At 34.2% G+C, this 19,277-nt stretch overlaps 1 protein-coding gene across 4 annotated transcripts in view; it reads left to right on the forward strand.

Annotated features, from left to right (window-relative positions):
* Positions 1-19,277, forward strand: part of alpha-Spec (alpha spectrin) — a 78,822-nt gene that overhangs the window by 6,012 nt on the left and 53,533 nt on the right. For all 4 annotated transcript variants that reach the window (XM_088224182.1, XM_088224183.1, XM_088224184.1 and 1 more), the window contains exons 3-15: positions 3,072-3,245; positions 4,621-4,756; positions 6,470-6,600; positions 7,088-7,276; positions 7,425-7,613; positions 8,560-8,730; positions 10,180-10,347; positions 11,738-11,977; positions 14,168-14,356; positions 15,259-15,367; positions 16,518-16,697; positions 17,718-17,902; positions 18,901-19,053. In XM_088224182.1, the coding sequence (XP_088080308.1) occupies positions 3,072-3,245; positions 4,621-4,756; positions 6,470-6,600; positions 7,088-7,276; positions 7,425-7,613; positions 8,560-8,730; positions 10,180-10,347; positions 11,738-11,977; positions 14,168-14,356; positions 15,259-15,367; positions 16,518-16,697; positions 17,718-17,902; positions 18,901-19,053 (2,214 nt within the window). The remainder of the gene's footprint in view (positions 1-3,071; positions 3,246-4,620; positions 4,757-6,469; positions 6,601-7,087; positions 7,277-7,424; positions 7,614-8,559; positions 8,731-10,179; positions 10,348-11,737; positions 11,978-14,167; positions 14,357-15,258; positions 15,368-16,517; positions 16,698-17,717; positions 17,903-18,900; positions 19,054-19,277) is intronic.

The raw sequence follows: 19,277 nt of genomic DNA on the forward strand, positions 1-19,277 counted from the left end.
ATGTATAATATAGAGAGTACATTAATATATGTCGAGTGTTTTAAACTGTAGATAAACATCTCGGCATCTAAGCTTGCCTACGCTCTTAATGTAATTTATTAGTTAATGTGTAAGCCGCAAGCAAGATTAAGTGGCGAGACATTTAGTACTGTTTTGAAATTATGTAGTTTTCTCTCTGTGTATTATGTTTTCCATGCGTATTCTCACATGTAAAAAAAGGACATTGTACACAAAAGTACTAGTATTCTCGGTGATGACACATTACCCCAGTGATGACACATTATTATTTAAGGTTTATTTTATATGTAATGCAAAATGAATAAATATATAAGAATAAACCAAAATATAAAATGCACGTACTGTGTCATCTGGTAATTACTACAACTATAGTCCTTAAAAAGTTACATGATTAGAATGACAGTTGTCAGAAAAAGTGACAACATAACTTTGTAGTAACGTCAAAGGAGTTATTTATATTGACACACAAAATCATTTGTATCTGGCGTGTTAATTTATTTTTTAATACAATGCTTGAAACATAAATCAACATAACTAACTAACTAACTAACCATCACGCCATTTCCCCAGAGGGGTAGGCAGAGAGGATAGAACGCCACACCACTCTGTCCTGGCACACTTCCTTTGCTTCCTTCACATTCATACATCTTCTCATGCACGCACGTCGATTATTCCGACTTTTCACATGACCACTTTCAAGAATTTGTTGTACTTGATCATGCCATGTCTTTCTCGGCCTTCCTCGACTTCTACAACCAGACACATTCGCATCATAAATCTTTTTAGCCGTTCTTTCATCATTCATTCGCTCCACATGACCGAACCATCGCAAAAGACCTTTCTTAATTTTGTCGATAATGCTTAACTCAGCCTTGCATTCTGCTCTAATTTCGACATTAGGGCACCTATCATACATTGTTTTTCCGCACAAACGACTGAATGCTGTTGAAATGCGATCCCTCAGGCGAATGTGCGGAAAAAAAAACAATGTAAATCAACATTAATATATAAAATCAGCTTTAAATCTAAAAGAAAACTAAAATAACCCTAGTTATTAACGACGTTCTTACAAGATTGCATCATTTTGCAAAAACGTTAGAGATGGGACAAATTGATCAATGTAAATTGATCGAATAAAAAATAATTCATTTGATGTTGTTCATGAAAAAAGTATAAATGTCTAATTTTTTGGTAAATAATTGTGTTAAACACTATATAATAGGCTTGTTTTTGCGTTTTTTATATTAATTTTCGGAAACAGAGTTTCATGATTGCATGAAATAACTGATAAAATCGATTTGATCAGCGATCAGTAATTTCCCATCACTGATGAAATTAGTTTGACAGCTGTCATTCTAATCAAGCTATATTTTAAGGTATATAGGTAACTTTTAAAAATTTTATTTAATAATTTTATTGTACATTTTTACAGTTTTCATAATTTCAATTGATATATTTTAACTAAAACTAAAATCCCACCAAGCCACTTTCTGTAGCTTGTCGGTGGAGATTATATTTATACTAACTTATATAAATTTATCTACATTTAAAAACAATGAATAACAGATATAAATTAACAGCCGGAAAGATTAGAATATACATGCATATACAAATAATATTATATATATATTTTTTTAAATACAAGAAAATATATGAAAAATTAAAATGTTTACACATAAGCTACTATTCACATATAAACTTTTGATCGAGTAGCCACTCTCTTATTTTGCTGTTGTTACATTGTGAGTTAAATTTAAGTTCTTTCTGCAATAAATAAAAAATGCTCGGTACTAAATATTTGAGAGTTCTATAACCATACTTATTACATACTTTTGGTACTACCAAATCATCATTACATGTGAAGCGTGTATTATGGTTATGTTTGAGTGGAAATTTGAATGTTGAACTTCAAAATCAGCACGTTTGAGTTACCCACTAAAACACATATTTGTATCTTTCTCCATGAATGCTACAAATAGGCGAATCGTGATTCATAAAACTCATATTATAATGGTTTGAATGCTCGTCTATTTGTAGCATTCTTGGAGCAGGATAAGAAAATGTATTTTTAGTGAATAACTCACAAATGCTGATTTTAAAGTTATCTATAGTCCTTAAAATATAGCATAACAGCTGTCAAACTAATGTCACTAGAGGTGGGAAATTATTGATCACCGATCATGTATCGATCAAATCGATTTTATCAGTTTTTTCATGCAAACATGAGACTCTGTTTCCGAAAATTGATATAAAAACACAAAAACAAGCCCATCATAGTGTGTTTAAGACAATTATTTACTAAAAACTAAGACATTAAATACTTTTTTTCATGAATAACAACAAATGAGTTATTTTTTAATCAATTGATTTACGTTGATCAATTTGTCTCATCTCTAACATTTTTGCAAAATTATGTAACCTTGTAAGAACGTCGTTAATAATAAAGTTTATTTTAGTTTTCTTTTAGTTTTAAAGCTGATTTTCTATATTAATGTTGATTTATGTTTCAAGCATTGTATTAAAAAAATTAATTAACATGCCAGATACGAATGATTTTTTGTGTGTCAATATAAATCACTCCTTAGACATCACTACAAAGTTATGTCCTCACCTTTGCTGACAACTGTCATTCTAATCAAGCTATATTTTAAGGACTATAGTTGTAGTAATTAACCCACATACATATGCATATATAAAACACACACTCACACATGCAATGATAACATTATTGATTTAAAAATTCTGGTCTTATCTTATTATTTAAGTGATTTTTGTGCATAAGATTATCTGATTAACTAACCATCTACTTCAAAATATCTTGAATTTAAACACTTTGATAAATCTACCAGTTAATAACTTTTAATTTTATTTACAAAGTTCATTATCACCTAAGGTATGAGCAGCTGTAATATAATTATTACCTACATGTTTGTAGCATAGTTGTTTGACCCTTTTAATCCCAGCCCATTCCCCACGTATAATGGAATTTTAAGAACAAAAACTGAGGTTAATAAGCTATGAAACAAAACTATTATTTTAATATTTCACTCTAGGTGTTGGCTCGTTATGACGACTTCAAGCTGGAGGCCCGCGCCAAGAGGGAGAGGCTGGAAGACTCTCGCCGCTTCCAGTACTTCAAGAGAGACGCCGATGAGCTGGAGTCCTGGGTGCACGAGAAGCTGCAGGCCGCTTCCGACGAGAGCTACAAGGATCCCACCAACCTGCAGGTGACTATCTCAATCTGTATTCGAGAGACTCGCCAGTTGGTCCTGAGCAGGAGCGTGCGGTACCTACTAAGCCAGAGGTCGCAAATTGAGGCTCTTGAAATACATAAATAAATCGTACAAAGAATATCTGGCTGTTCTAAATAGCGCAGTTTTTGTCAAAAACATTAAAAAATCATTTCAAGAACACTTTACAATTCTAAACTTAAACTAATGTAACTAAGCTAGCACTACGTATTAAACTTTATGATTTTAAAATTGAGGGTGTAATTTCAACTGAGATCTGAACTGACTGGAACTTTCGATAATTCGTAAGTGTGAAGGCAATTCGTTCCAGGTAGAGGGGCCGGCTACGGCAAAAGCATGATCTCCGTGCTTGGGCAGCGCCGGAATTTGATAAGTTTCCCTCTGCCTGATTCAAATGCTGACCTAAGAGTAAATTTTCTTTGATGTGTATTTTCCCTGATACAGTGGTCCAATAGATATCTTGGAGCCATGTTCATGTTTCCAACAATGTGCAAATTGTGATATTTTTTTAATATTTAAATTTTTTTGTCTTTTTTTACCAGTATACATAAGAGGTAAAACAGAGTCTTAAAAAAATAAAGGATAATTACATAGCAATGAAATACATATTAATAGTAAAAATAGTAAACAAAAAATCCCACAAAGGCAAATGAATTTTTGCTCCTTATTTTAAAAGTAATTAAAAAGGGAAATTAAAATATTAAAAGAAACATAAAAAAAATATTCCTTATTATTAGGGCAACAAAATACATCGTAGAAAAAAGAGCTCATATCTTAAGTTTGAATCCAGGATAGTGCGTGTTTTTTAAAAGAAGGAAAATTTTGAAAGCCATGTATTAAGCTCCAAGCCTCATTTCATGAAATAATTGCATTATTTTATTTAACAAAAAAATCTAAACTTATAACGAGGAAATTCAGTGGGCTTTTTATAAAAAAAAATTTTTTTTAATTTAAAAAAAGAATTATTTGTCAATTTCAAAAAATCATTCTTATGTGAAATTACTCTGCCCGTGATATCACAAGTTCTTGTCAGTGAGTTTTGCTTCTATTAGTGAGTTGGCTTCCCGAAAACTGTTAGTCTGTCACAACACTATCATTGGTTGATTGGGAATAACTTGTGGCGTAGTTTATTTTTATTAAAATCTGTTTTGTTAATTTTTTTAATACATTTTTGAGAAACTTCGCCATACAATTAAATGTTCTTATTTTTACCGCTTGAAAGAGAACATTTTTTAATTTATTTGTTTCAGTTTTATTTTCAATATATTTGTTTAATTTATTTCATTGTTTAAATATCTACTTCATCAGAAACAGTTGAAATATCTCCGTTTGACTGTTCAATTCTTTCCAGGCTAAGATCCAGAAGCACCAGGCCTTCGAGGCTGAAGTGGCTGCCCACAGTAATGCCATCGTAGTTCTGGACAACACCGGTATGGAGATGATCAACCAGAGCCACTTCGCATCTGATGTCATCCGCAAGCGTCTTGGTATGTATTCATTAATTACATTTATACACTCTCTTCGCTATCCATTTAGCACTTCATCTATGTAAACGAATTATAAGTGACTGAAATAATATTATGCCAATCTAAATCTAAATAACTTATTGAAAAAAAATATTTGTGGAAAACTTAAATGTATGTGTGATTTTGTCGTCTTATGGAATTAAATAATAAGCAAATTCTCAAAATTATTTTTAATTTTGGCACATTTCTTTTTGATACCTAATTTTAAATAAAAATAGTCATCTTTAAAAATTAATTTTATCACTATAGTCCTTTAAATGTAACATGATTAGAATGACAATTGTCAGAAAAAGTGACGACATAACTTTGTAGTAACGTCAAAGGAGTTATTTATATTGACACACAAAATCATTTGTATCTGGCGTGTTAATTTATTTTTTTAATACAATGCTTGAAACATAAATCAACATTAATATATAAAATCAGCTTTAAAACTAAAAGAAAACTAAAATAAACTTGATTATTAACGACGTTCTTACAAGGTTACATCATTTTGCAAAAACGTTAGAGATGGGACAAATTGATCGAATAAAAAAATAATTCATTCGATGTTGTTCATGAAAAAGTATAAATGTCTAATTTTTTGGTGAATAATTGTGTTAAACACACTATAATAGGCTTGTTTTTGCGTTTTTTATATCAATTTTCGGAAACAGAGTTTCATGATTGCATGAAATAACTGATAAAATCGATTTGATCAGTGATCAGCAATTTCCCATCACTAATGAAATTAGTTTGACGGCTGTCATTCTAATCAAGCTATATTTTAAGGACTATAGGTTAAAAATATTATTTTTGATAGTTGAAATGTTTATTGTTGTCCGGCTTACAAAACCTCATTAGAAATATTATCTTCTAAATTAATTCATAGACCAATCAGAACTAAATTGATTTATAATGCTTTAAGAAGGTTTATTGATATGCTCCACCCCAGACTTATGTCAAAGTGGATGAGAAAAAGTTTTTGTAGAAAATTTTGTTTATATTTGAAGCACTAACTTTGTGGTTATTCATTATAGTAAAATAAATAAAACAAAGTTGTTTTATTTATTTTATTATGATGATTTTCATTTAGAACATTATTGGGCCTTAAAAATTGGGTCAATTCAACCTAAAAACACATAATTAGGTTGAATTGACCAAACCGTATTAGTTTTATTTCCATTTTTGAAGCAGTTTTATACACCATTCGACATTTAATCATCAGTGTGGCCATTATATGAAGCAAAGTGTCGTCGCATTAAAAAAATAAAAATCTTCAAATTAATCACCCTCTAGGGTAGAGAAGATTTAGAATACCCCCCACTGGTAGAACATTTGTCCGACCCCTATCCATTTGGACACACTCAAAACATTGTTAATTCTAACACAGCTTGGTAAATAGCATCCATTGACACTAACGCCTTGTGTGTTAGATTGCGCTGCAAAATGCTATTAGTTTTGATAAAACAGCACTGAATAGCATTTTGCAGTGGTCTGCGGCCTGTTGTCACTAAACTACTGCAGGTTTCAACTTGTCACTCTAATTGCACATAGCCATATTTGGCTTCATAATGTATACACATCAGCTCGACTGGGCAACTCGAAGCAGGCCAGGAGTAGAACAAATTAATCAACCCTCGTATTTCATTCACGAATTATAAAAACATGTTTTTTGCTTTTCAATATGTGCAGAGGAACTCCACCGCCTCTGGGAGCTGCTGCTGTCCAAGCTGGCGGAGAAGGGCATGAAGCTGCAGCAGGCGCTCGTTTTGGTGCAGTTCCTGCGACACTGTGACGAGGTCATGTTCTGGATCCACGACAAGGTAAGCAAACTCCCATTTGGATGCGTTCCACGCAACACTGTGTACGAAAAGTGTACCAAATGAAAACTAATGGCGGAAAGGACATTACTCAATTTGGCATATCCAGAAAGTATGTTTTCTCTGTATTTTTTCCCTCACAGCGCTGCATTCGCAGTATGCGTGGTACTTACCCTGACCTATTGCGAAAAAGTTATCGTCATTATAAGTTAGCTGACTGTTGTGTACGCTTTGTGGTGCTTGCTTGAGATGCCGAATAAAATTGAGAATCCCGCAGGTATGTAGATAAAATGTTTAGCTGGATTGAAGTTGAACTTTGGGTTCTCTAATTTCATCAAATGTGCTCTCAGTTGCGTGTTCTGGCCAAATGTAAAAATATTCACAAAGTTCACATACTCAATACCCATGCAGCATTTTTTACATTTCAATAAGGTCGTCACTTACGCTTCTTTATTCTCTTACGTATCTAATGATGTTTGTTCCTCTCCAGGAGATGTTTGTGAGCGTGGAGGAGTTCGGGCAGGACCTCGAGCATGTGGAGGTGTTGCAGCGCAAGTTCGACGAGTTCACCAAGGACATGGCCGCTCAGGAGTACCGCGTCACCGAAGTCAACGAACTCGCCGAGCGTCTCGTGCTGGAGGGTCATCCCGAGAGGGAGACCATCGTGAAGAAGAAAGATGTGAGTATCCGCCCTTTATTTTATAGCCTGCCTCTTCGTTTACAACCAAAAAAAATTATTTAAGCTGCTCGCTTATAAGTAATATAGTAAAAATAATAATATTTCTAAAGATATATTCACACAATTCAAAGTCAGATAATTGTATCAGGATCTGAACGAGGCGTGGCAGCGTCTCCGACAGCTGGCCCTCATGCGCCAGGAGCGGCTTTTCGGGGCGCAGGAGATCCAGCGCTTCAACCGGGACGCCGATGAGACCGTCGCCTGGATCTCGGAGAAGGACGTCGTACTGAGCTCCGACGACTACGGCCGCGACCTTGCCAGCGTACAAACACTTCAGGTAAACTCAACAGTTAAATTATTACAACACTAAAAATTCAACATTTAAGTTTATTGCCATTGGCCGGTTTATGTGACCACTTAACACACTGCGTAACATTCACCACTCTGCCTATGTTTTTTTTTTAAAGTTGAAAATTATCAAACAAATGTATGGGAGCAAAGTATAGAATTGGAAAAATAATTATGAAAATAGGTTAAATGCTATAGAAATGCAATCCCTCGGGCGAATAAAATTGTGTGGTAAAATGATGTATGATAGGTGCACAAATGTTGAGATCCATGAACTGTGTAAGGCTGAGACATGCATTATGCATTATCGACAGTATCAAGAAAGGGGTGCTGCGTTGGTTTGGACATGTAGAGCGAATGGACAGCCAAAGAACGGCTAAAAGGATCTACCATGCAAATGTTGATGGATGCAGAAAACGAGGAAGACCGAGAAAGACATGTTGCAATCAAGTCCATCAAATACTTGAAGATGGACATCTGAAGAGTAGGAATAATCGGCGTGCGTGCATGAGAAGATGTATGAATGTAAAGGAAGCGAGGCCTGTATGCAAAGACAGAGTGATATGGCATTCTATCCTCTCTGCCTACCCCTACGGAGAAACGGCGTGATGGTTTGTTGTCGTTGGTTTAAAATAAAAAATAAAACAAAATTAACTGCCATTGAGAGATAGAATAGAAAATTTCTAAAACGTCTATTGTTGTGTTTGTCAATATGTAAATAATAATGGTTGCCATAAAATGTTTGTAGCATGATACCTGTTTTTTATTTATTAACAAAACAATAAATGCATATTTTTTTTAATTATTCCTCTTTTATAGTTTTCACTTTGTTCCTTACAGTAATGCAAATTACCACCCATGATATGTACTAAAATCGTACAATTTGTTCAATTAATACAATATTTAATAATATATTTGATTATTTCCTGTCACAGCGCAAGCACGAGGGTGTAGAGCGTGACCTAGCTGCGCTCGAAGATCGCGTGGGAACGCTGGGCGTGGAAGCCGCCCGATTGTGTACGCTACATGCCGCGCACGCTACGCACACGGACGCCAAGCGCAAAGAGATCCAGGCCGCTTGGGAGCGTCTCATCTCCAAAGCCAAGGTACATATCGTGATTTGAACTAGGTTTGATCGAGGTTGGTTTGTAGTATAGATGAGGAAAATTGTATTGTGACACTTCCGCTGCAGACGGTTTTTTATGGGGACACAATATCTCCGCCGTCATTTCCTAAATCAGAAATTTGATTTTGATTTGATTAACCGCAAACAAGTTAATATACACTGAACCAGGGGCGAATCGTCCATAAAATTGATTATGCGCAGCTTACCATTATGTTTTATAATAGTTTTAATTAATTTATATTGTAAACCAACGTCATCGTTTATATCTTCCTCAAAAAATAAATATAAACATCTAAAATAAAATAAATACAAACATAAAAAGGCCCTTAAAATCTGAAAATAATATATATCGTGAATGGAAATCAAGTGCAAGCAGTAACGTCACAAAAAGATCTCGGAGTTGTGATTACTTGTGATCTTAAATGGGAATCACATATCATCGAAATTTTTAAATGCACCAATTCCCTCTTATACTTGATAAGGAAAACATTCACTCACATCACCCAAGATTTGTTCCTCAAAATTCATAAAACATATGTTCGTCCACTCCTGGAGTATGCCTACCAAAACTGGAGTCCCTATTTAAAAAAAGACAGAGTTGTCGGAGAAAGTCCAGAGAAGAGCAACTAAAATGGTAGTTTCTCTAAGAAATAAATTATATGAGGACCGCTTAAGGGAGCTCGGGCTGAGTTCACTGGAAGAGCGGAGGCAGCATAGTGACTTGATTGAAACGTTCAAAATCTTAACTGAGCAATATAATGTACCCAAGCTGAAATCAAAGTTCACTATGAATGAAAACTGCCATCTCAGAGGTCATTCATTGCAACTAAACACTGCCTCCTTCTCATCCAACCTCGGGAAGAACTTCCTGACAAACCGAGTCGTGGAGAAATGGAATGGCCTTCCCGAGAAAGTGATCGGTGCTAGTTCAGTGAATGTTAACTAGATGCACACAGCAATGTATAATGTTTAATAACCATGTACACCACAATACACGCTAGTATATCCGCTTAATAGCTGCTAGTGTATTATTAATAATAATAAAATGCCCGTTCCCAGTGGGGGAAAGAATCTGGCCAGTTACTGCAGCTTATTTTTTCATACAAAATGTATACTGTACTTTAACATTTCAAATCCCAATGAACTGAGAATTAATGGACTTCTTCTGTAATAAATATTTGTTCGTGCTTACTACTCAGACTTGACGGCCTCCATGGTGTAGTGGTTAAGACACTTATCTCACACACGGAAGGTTCCGGGTTCGATTCCCGGCAAGATTGCAAAAAAATAAATGTGATTTTTCTCAAGCCTCGGTGTTCTGTGTTCACCACTGTAATTGGACCTCCTGGCCCGTTGTCGTGCACAAAAAAATAAATATATATTCTGCTATATCATTCCTCTCATCATTGCGAATGTTTGTTTCACTCAGGAACGCCGCGAGAAGTTGGACTCGTCATACTCCCTCCACCGCTTCCTCGCCGACTTCCGCGACCTCATGTCCTGGATGGCTGACATGCGTGCCATCATCAGCGCCGACGAGCTGGCCAAGGACGTAGCCGGGGCGGAAGCCCTGCTGGAGAGACATCAGGAACACAAGGTACGGGAGAATTAGCTATTGTTGCGTACGCATAAAAAATAGATTTCCTGTGTCCGGACAAATGACAAATTTGGATGTCAATTTTATTTTATTAACACAAACAGTAAATCTGCCTTTTACAAACATTTATAATACTAACATATTTGGCTTAATATATATATATATTTTTTTTAAAAGCATAAATTACCTTATACCCAAGATTTATAAAAAAAAAGTATACAAGAATTATATTTAAAAAATTAACCCAAAAATTATACAGCATATTCAGTAGAAAGTTTAAATAATAAAACATTCTACAGTAATACAACAAGAAAATCATAAGTACTGTTTCACACAGCTAGGCAAAGTGAACAAAAAACTGTATATATATTATGAAATGCATGAATAAATAAATATAATTACCATTCACCATCTTTGAAGAAGTTCAAAAGGTTTGTTCTATAGGAACAATACCCTACACTAAATATATCAGATACGGGGGAATAACTATTGCCGAGTTCATGAAGTCTATTTAATACGGCATTACAAGTATACACTGTCCGTGAATCGTTGCTACAAAACGGTGGCACCTGTCTAGTCATTCTTCCAGGCACCCTGAAGTTGATGAGATATAATAGTTCAGGGCAATCCCATATTGAATTTACAATTTTGAATAAATTTAAAAAGTCTATAATTTTTCTTCTATCGTTAAGTTTTAACAGATTTAATGTTTTAGTAAAAAATCGTAATTTAAAAATTCATGACTGATTCTAAGTTTAAAATTTTAATAAATAAATACGTTGTATGGTTTACTAACCTTGTCTGTTTTTACATTTTGTAAAAAAATTCTCTTATTTCAACACTGAAATTACAATGACAGGAGTAGAGGACTCATGTCCTCGCACGGATGAATTCTTAGTGACGATATTTCAATGTGAACATACATGCACTGAGACTATAAATAACTATTAACTGCGTGATTATTGTCGCAAGACAACTCAATATGACGGATAGAATCCCAATGCTTTTTCGGGTTCCACATGGAACTCTTGTCATGAATGAGTTAAGAAGAAAAACAAATATTTCTTTTTTTTTTAAATAAGTGAATCACCCTAACTGGATTAGAATTAACGTTAAAGCCTTATGGATTTCATATTAAGAATGTCGATACCACCAGACCGAGAAATATCCATCTCCTCGTCCTTCTGTGACCTACAGTAGGTAGGTATACTGATGATGCGGTCATTTTAGACGACTCGACTGGGGCCTTAAAGTAATTGTTGATAGGCTAAATTGGCACTCCGTAAGCATTGGTTCGATAATGGTATGCAGCTGTTCTCATGATGTAATAGCATTAATTAAAAATTATTTATAAATATGTTTAATCAAGAACGCCCTTGTTTGTTTGCAGGGCGAGATCGACGCCCGCGACGACTCTCTGTCCGCGTGCGCGGCGGCCGGGCGCGACCTGCAGACGGGCGGCCACCCGGCCGCGGAGGACATCGGCGAGCGCCTGGCGCAGTTGGGAAACGTGCGCCACGCGCTGTTCGCGCTGTGGATGGACCGCCGCATGCGCTACGAGCAGTGCATGGACCTGCAACTCTTCTACCGGGACACGGAGCAGGCCGACACCTGCATGGCCAAGCAGGAGGTGAGGAGCCAGGCTAGCTACCGTATTCCCTCGTTTATAAGACACTTATTTGTGTCTCTGAATTTGGAGTGCGTCTTATAATCGATGGCGTCTTACAATCACCGTTGTCTAGTAAACTTAAAAGTCGCCTAGTCTTAGTAATTACCGCTGAAATTCACACATCCAAACCCTAAGTACAGATTTATGGTAAAATGACTTTATATCACTATAGTCCTTAAAATATAGCTTGATTAGAATGACAGCTGTCAAACTAATTTCATTAGTGATGGGAAATTACTGATCACTGATCAAATCGATTTTATCAGTTATTTCATGCAATCATGAAACTCTGTTTCCGAAGATTGATATAAAAAACGCAAAAACAAGCCTATTTTAGTGTGTTTAACACAATTATTCACCAAAAAATGAGACATTTATACTTTTTCCATGAACAACATCAAATGAATTATTTTTTTATTCGATCTGTTTACATTGATCAATTTGTCCCATCTCTAACGTTTTTGCAAAATGATGTAACCTTGTAAGAATGTCTTTAATAATTAGGTTTATGTTTGTTTTCTTTCAGTTTAAAAGCTGATTTTATATATTAATGTTGATTTATGTGTCAAGCATTGTATTTAAAAAAATAATTAATACGCCAGATACAAATGATTTTGTGTGTCAATATAAATAACTCCTTTGACATTACTACAAAGTTATGTCGTCACTTTTTCTGACAACTGTCATTCTAATCATGTAACATTTTAAGGACTATAAGATTTATATTTTTAACAATCTCTTGCTTAACTAGGGTGTAATTTTTTTATGCAAGAGATTATGGCGGCCTCCGTGGTGTAGTGGTCAAGACGCTTGACTCACGCACGGAAGGTTCCGGGTTCGATTCCCGGTGAGAACACAAAAATTAAAAGTGTGATTTTTCTCAAGCCTGGGTGCTCTGTGATGTAATTCACCACTGTAATTAGGCCTCCTGGCCTGTTGTGGTGCAAAAAAAAAAAAAAATGTTTATTACTACCACTACCACATTAAAAAAGCGAAGACAAACGTAGGATAGTAAAAAATGATATACAATGGACTTAAATATTACAATGACTTTCCTTACCACTTGAAAAATTACACTGGGGATAATTAACCTTAAAAAGCACATGATAACTTCATTAACCAGACGAGGTATAACGTGACTAGACGTTTTAATATTTCTTATATAGCCTTAACGGTTTTTAAAAAATAATCAATAAATAAAATAAAAATATGAATTTTATATTTGAAGCACTAACTTTGTGGTTATTCATTGTAAAAAAATAAATAAAATAGGAAATAATTCATTAGTTACGTAAACCTTGACGAAGAAGCTTGTTTGCTTTGAAACCAGTTGGTGGGAAAAAATAATAATAAATCAAAATAGTGGTTAAAAACAAAGTTGTTTTATTTATTTTATTAAAATAAATATATTTTAAAACTTTTAATTTGGTAATGTATCCAAAATAAAACAAGTTTATTGGATTGTAATTCTACTTTATTTTTTATAAAATATACAAAGGGTATATTGTGACGCGTATCGTCTTGTTAGGACATTTTCAAACAGAAGAGTTGTTGTATATTTTATAAAAAATAAAGTAGAATTACAATCCAATAAACTTTTTTTATTTTGGATACATTACCAAATTAAATATGGAATTCTACCAATTATCTGCATACACAATAAATATTTTAAAACTGTTTAACTCATGGAGTCACTTTACAGTAAATCTGAACTCCCTTTTGGCTCTTGACTCTTTTTTGGCAAGTCTAACCTGCATTGTACCTAAAAGATTTTTAAAATATAATCACATTAATTTCTTCAACTTTATGTGAGAACGGTTTAAAATATTTTTTTCACACTTTATGTGACAACTTGACAAGTACAAAAGTATATCATTTGATAATTGGGTTCGTTATATGCATATTTTTTCTCAAACTAAAAAAAGGAAAAAAAAGCCTTTATATAACTTTTTCAAGATCAAATATAAATGAATGTCAGTGTCTCATTTTGTACACATCCGTTGTTGTTCTACGATCCCGACGTATTATTTTTATTTTCTGTAGTTTATTTGTACTGTGACAGGCAACGGTGAGCCGTGTGTAATTAATTAATTAAAATAGAACCGTATTTAAATTTGAATAGAAAGTTTTCATCTGTTTAATTTTCGCCAGGCTTTCCTCGCTAACGAAGATCTGGGAGACTCCCTGGACTCTGTGGAGGCTCTGATCAAGAAGCACGAAGATTTCGAGAAGTCTCTGGCTGCCCAAGAAGAGAAGATCAAGGCTTTGGATGAATTTGCCACCAAACTAATCGAGGGGCAGCACTACGCCGCTGACGATGTCGCTCAGAGGAGAGAAATGGTGAGACCGCTTGTATTAAAACCCCTAGTCAAATAACTACCGTTTAAATATTTTTTACCCGCCTACTAACGTGTGTACATTGACAGTTTAACCATGTAAACACAGTGTTTTTTGTCTATGGCTCAAAATAGTTTTATTTATCTTGGACGGTAAATGTATAATATTCTGTTACTGGTTCAAATTAAGGGTGAAAAAACAAAGAATATTAAAAGTTTAGTTACTCATTGAGTTAGAGAGTATAGTATCATCGTTCAGGCAAAAGTCGCTAACCCAAAATACATCATTTTGTGAAATCGCAATTTCAAAGTTTGGAGAACGAGGGAAAATCTGAGTTTGGTGTTTTGAACGTTTTATGTGCACAGCATAATTCATTTGTCTTTATTTTTTAATTAATTCCATTTGTAACATTAAAAAATATCTGGATAATGTTTAATGAGGCAATGTGGCTAAAATTTGGTTAAGTGACTTGATTGATTATAATCTGGACAATGCAAACTATAAGAGTTAGTGAAAGGAAGGAAATATTGGAAATAATCATAATTTTTTGGTTAAAAATGACTTTTTATTTAAAGATAAATTTTTCAACATGTTTTAATATACAATGATATATATAGTAAAAAACTAAGTTTAACTAAGTTACCTTAGTGACTTGCCTGAACGGTGACTATATGGAAAGTATACTGAGTAAAATAATAAATATATCCACAAAAAATATACTGCTTGTAATATACGGTTTACTTATGTTCAACTTTACCTGTCATAATAATTAAATGTGTTCTATAAAATTGGAAGCAGGCTCACTAGAACGGGCATCTTTTCATGCCAATATGAGAGCCTGCTACAACTTCAAAATATTGCAACAAAAAATCAACCTTGCCTCTGACGAATGTATTTGTTCCCAGTTATTGGAGCGCAGGTCTGCGTTGCTAGAAAGGTCTTCCGAGAGACGCGCCCTGTTGGATGACGCCTACAAACTACAGCAGTTTGAGAGAGATTGCGACGAAACTAAAGGTAAAATTATTAATAAATATGATTAATATTAATGTTTATTTAATTTGTTGGTAATTAAAGTATTTATATATTTCAACGGACAATTGGGTCCGACACATACTTGCGCGTATGGAAGTGAAAAATGGAACTGTCAGGAAAGAATGAATGCAGAGTGAATGCGGTTGAGTTGTGATCGGCAACCTCCGTGGTGTTGTGGTCTTCAAATGTGTGGGAAATCCACGAATGGCGTGGTTACGAATGTTGAAAACGGACAAAATTGCAATGGATGACGAAAGAATGGCAATATTAAAATGTGGATGACAGGATAGGTTGCGTTCCATCCTTTGCCTGACCCTACGGAAAATGTTGCGATGTTAGTATGTAGTAGTGTTGACGGAAAATTTTGTAAGAATATAAAAGCTTAGGCATTCACAAAGCTTAGGTTATCTGTGCAACGTTTATCTCACAACTAATCAACAGGTGGAAGTATTGAAGCCCTGAAAATCGTCAGTATACTGTTATATGTAGTAAATGATCAAATTTGAGAAAACAAGTTAAAGATGCAGTTTCATGTCATTTTTCCAGCTTTATCAACTGATGAAATCCTTTAAATTCTCCGAGGTTTAGTTTCAAACTTAGCATGTATAAAAACCTCACAAAAAATCAGGTTGTGGTCCTATGGCTAGTGTTGCGGACTCACGGATCAGAAGTCCGAAGTCCAAGATTCGAACCCCACTCTACCCCAACTTGATTCCCTTTTTCTAATAGTGAGTTATTTTCAACTCTTTGAAAATGGCCCCAAAATCTAAATTTTTGGGCAAATCATAAGAATGAAAATATTTCCTTTAAAAGAAAACTAAAAGTTTTTTTTTTTTTTTATGTTTTCTAGTGAAAACCATTAATTGCATTTACCAGTTTTTTTTTTTTTATCTCATCCATTGAAGCTATTTAAAGGAACTAGATAAGATGGTTTCATGAGTATGTATCATGCCCAAAATATGTTGAAAAGACTTGTGTCGAAAATGTTTAAAAAGATTTTTCTCAGTATAGTCAATAATGACCATACTGACTAAGACATTAGAGGGTTTTATCAGTATACTGACAAAATATTATACTATGCCAATAGCTTCATTATTTGAATTTTAAAATATGTTTTTGAAATTCTTCCTAGGGTGGGTCAACGAAAAGCTGAAGTTCGCCACCGACGACTCTTATCTGGACCCGACTAACCTGAACGGGAAGGTGCAGAAACACCAGAACTTTGAGCAGGAACTTCAGACCAACAAGAGTCGCGTGGATGAGATCATCAGCACTGGCCAGGACCTCATCACCCAGAAGCACTATGCCACCAGTGAGTATCTTTCACGCCAATTTGCCATCGAGAAATTCTCACTTTCTATTCATCCAATATTAAAGCTATTTTATTTTATAAAAAATGGAAAACAATTATGGCCTCCAATTCGAATTAAGCCAAGATTCCATAGAATGACAGAGAAACGAGCGCAACTTAAAATATTTGGCGAAATATTTTATGGCTGTTTGTTTATGGCTGTCAAAGCTTGCTAAGCTTGTTATTTTCCAAAAACACCGAATTTCGCGTTATTTTCCAAAAACACAAACTTTTGCGTTATTTTCCAAAAACACAAAATTTCGCATTATTCGCATAAAAATGACAAATTTTGCTTTATTTTTCGTTTTATCGCAACAGCGAAATTTTCCAGTCTTTTTATATTGACACACGAAAAATCATTAGTATCTTGCATGTTAATTTATTTTTTGATACTATTAACATAATTATATAAAATCAGCTTTAAAACTAAAATAAACCTAATTTTTAACAACGTTCTTACAAGGTTACATCATTTTGCAAAAATGTTAGAGATGGGACAAATTGGTCAATGTAAATCGATCGAATAAAAAAATAATTCGTTTGATATTGTTCATGAAAAAAGTACAAAATGTCTTATTTTTTGGTGAATAATTGCCTTAAACACACTATAATAGGCTTGTTTTTGCATTTTTATACCAATTTTCGGAAACGGAGTTTCATGTTTTCATGAAAAAACTGATAAAAATCGATTTGATCGGTACATGGTTTGTGATCAATACTTTCCCATCACTAGTCACATTAGTTTGACAGCTGTTATTTTCATCAAGTTATATTTTAAGGACTTAGTCTCTATCGTTATGCCCACTTGTTTGTCAGAGAAATTTGCAATTTTAAAGACAGTTTGCGTGTTTCTGCTTTACGAACATTTATTGCCGCCATTTTTGTGTTTTGTAGTTGTAATTTTAGAGACATTTTATTGTGTTTTACGAACATTCATGAAAATGTTTAAGACTATTGTAATCATAAAATACTCCTTGACAGGTCAAGTTGGATCCCGCTCCTCGGAGATTGTGGGGCTGTGGGAGTCGCTGGTGGGGGCCACGGACAAGAAGGGCACCAAGCTGCAGGAGGCCTCGCAGCAGCAACAGTTCAACCGCACCGTAGAGGACGTAGAGCTCTGGCTGTCGGAGATCGAGGGTCAGCTCATGAGCGAGGACTACGGAAAGGTATAACCATTTTAGTTTTACTTTCTGTCCCATCAAGAATCCGGTTGCGGTCAAACCCCGCTCTGCTACAGTTTGATTCCCACATTCAAGCACAGTTATTTCTGACCAAAAAAGATCATAAAAGTTTAAAAGTATTTTCTGGCCATGCCTAAGTAGGTGTAATAATTCGATTCATAAAGATTTCAGCTCATTAATTTTTTAAAAATCGACAGTTAGAAGAATTGAAGAAATATGTTCAAACATAGGCAAAATGGTGAATGTTACACAGTGTGTAAAGTGGTCACTTAAACCAGCTAATGAATATTTTTTCATATTACCTTCTTTGTAATTTTACTATCTATACTTTGTTTTTCTGGATGGTTATTCTATTGCATCACATATTATTATAATTTAATTAATTTTACCATGATTTTTTTATTGTTAATTATTATGGCTTAACACGGGCACAGCCTAAAAAGCCTCAAAAAGTCCATGAATATGTAAAAAAGTGTAATTTTGAATAAATAAATAAATGGCAGGTCGTAAGCGCCCTGTAAATCCCTAGAATTTCATATTTCCTTCTTTAAAATATTCTCCATTTCTGTTGATAAATAAATAAATATGTAAATTATGAATTAGTTAGCAAAATAGTATTAGCCAAGTAAATGTTTTTTTATATTTTTTTTATTCAATAACATTTATAATCCAAAGTTAACATCTAGATCGCGCAAACTAATATTAAATAAAAGTTTATCAGCGCGTTTCTAATACAAATGCAAAAAACAGAAAATTATGCTTGAATAAATTTTAAACCTTTTTTTAAAGCTAATCAAATAAAGATTGTTGAACAGAAAGAAATATACAATTTCCTCCTTTTTTTGTAAAATGTTTACTCTCCCCTTTAAAAATTACTTGCATTTATAAAATATGTAATAAATATAAATGTATTGCAAAGGCAAAAAACCAGTTGAATTTTGTAATTTTTTTGATTTAGTAACTGATGAAGAATATTTTTCCAGGATTTAACTAGCGTACAGAATCTTCAGAAGAAGCATGCTCTGCTGGAAGCCGACGTGGGATCCCATCAGGAGAGGATTGAAGGAATCCAGGTTGCTGCTCAGCAGTTCTCGGAAGGAGGACATTTCGATGCTGACACAATCGAGAGCAAAAGGGTAACTTCATCCGATATTCTGATAATTTTTTTAAAACTAAAGTTATGAACTTGGGATGTTTATTGTTGCGCAACAATTTAAAAATATCATAATGCAAATATCGAAATGGGTGTTTTTGTTGCCATCTTTTGAAGGTTAAAAAAATAAAAAAAACCATTCTCCGAAAAACTGCAATTTGGCCTTATGGCCCCAATTGCAGCCTTCTCCTCAATTGTTGTGTTCAA

The sequence above is a fragment of the Micrasema longulum genome, unplaced genomic scaffold (assembly GCF_059751315.1).
Source record: "Micrasema longulum isolate JH-2025_06_02 unplaced genomic scaffold, ASM5975131v1 h1tg000271l, whole genome shotgun sequence".
Lineage (NCBI taxonomy): Eukaryota > Metazoa > Arthropoda > Insecta > Trichoptera > Brachycentridae > Micrasema > Micrasema longulum.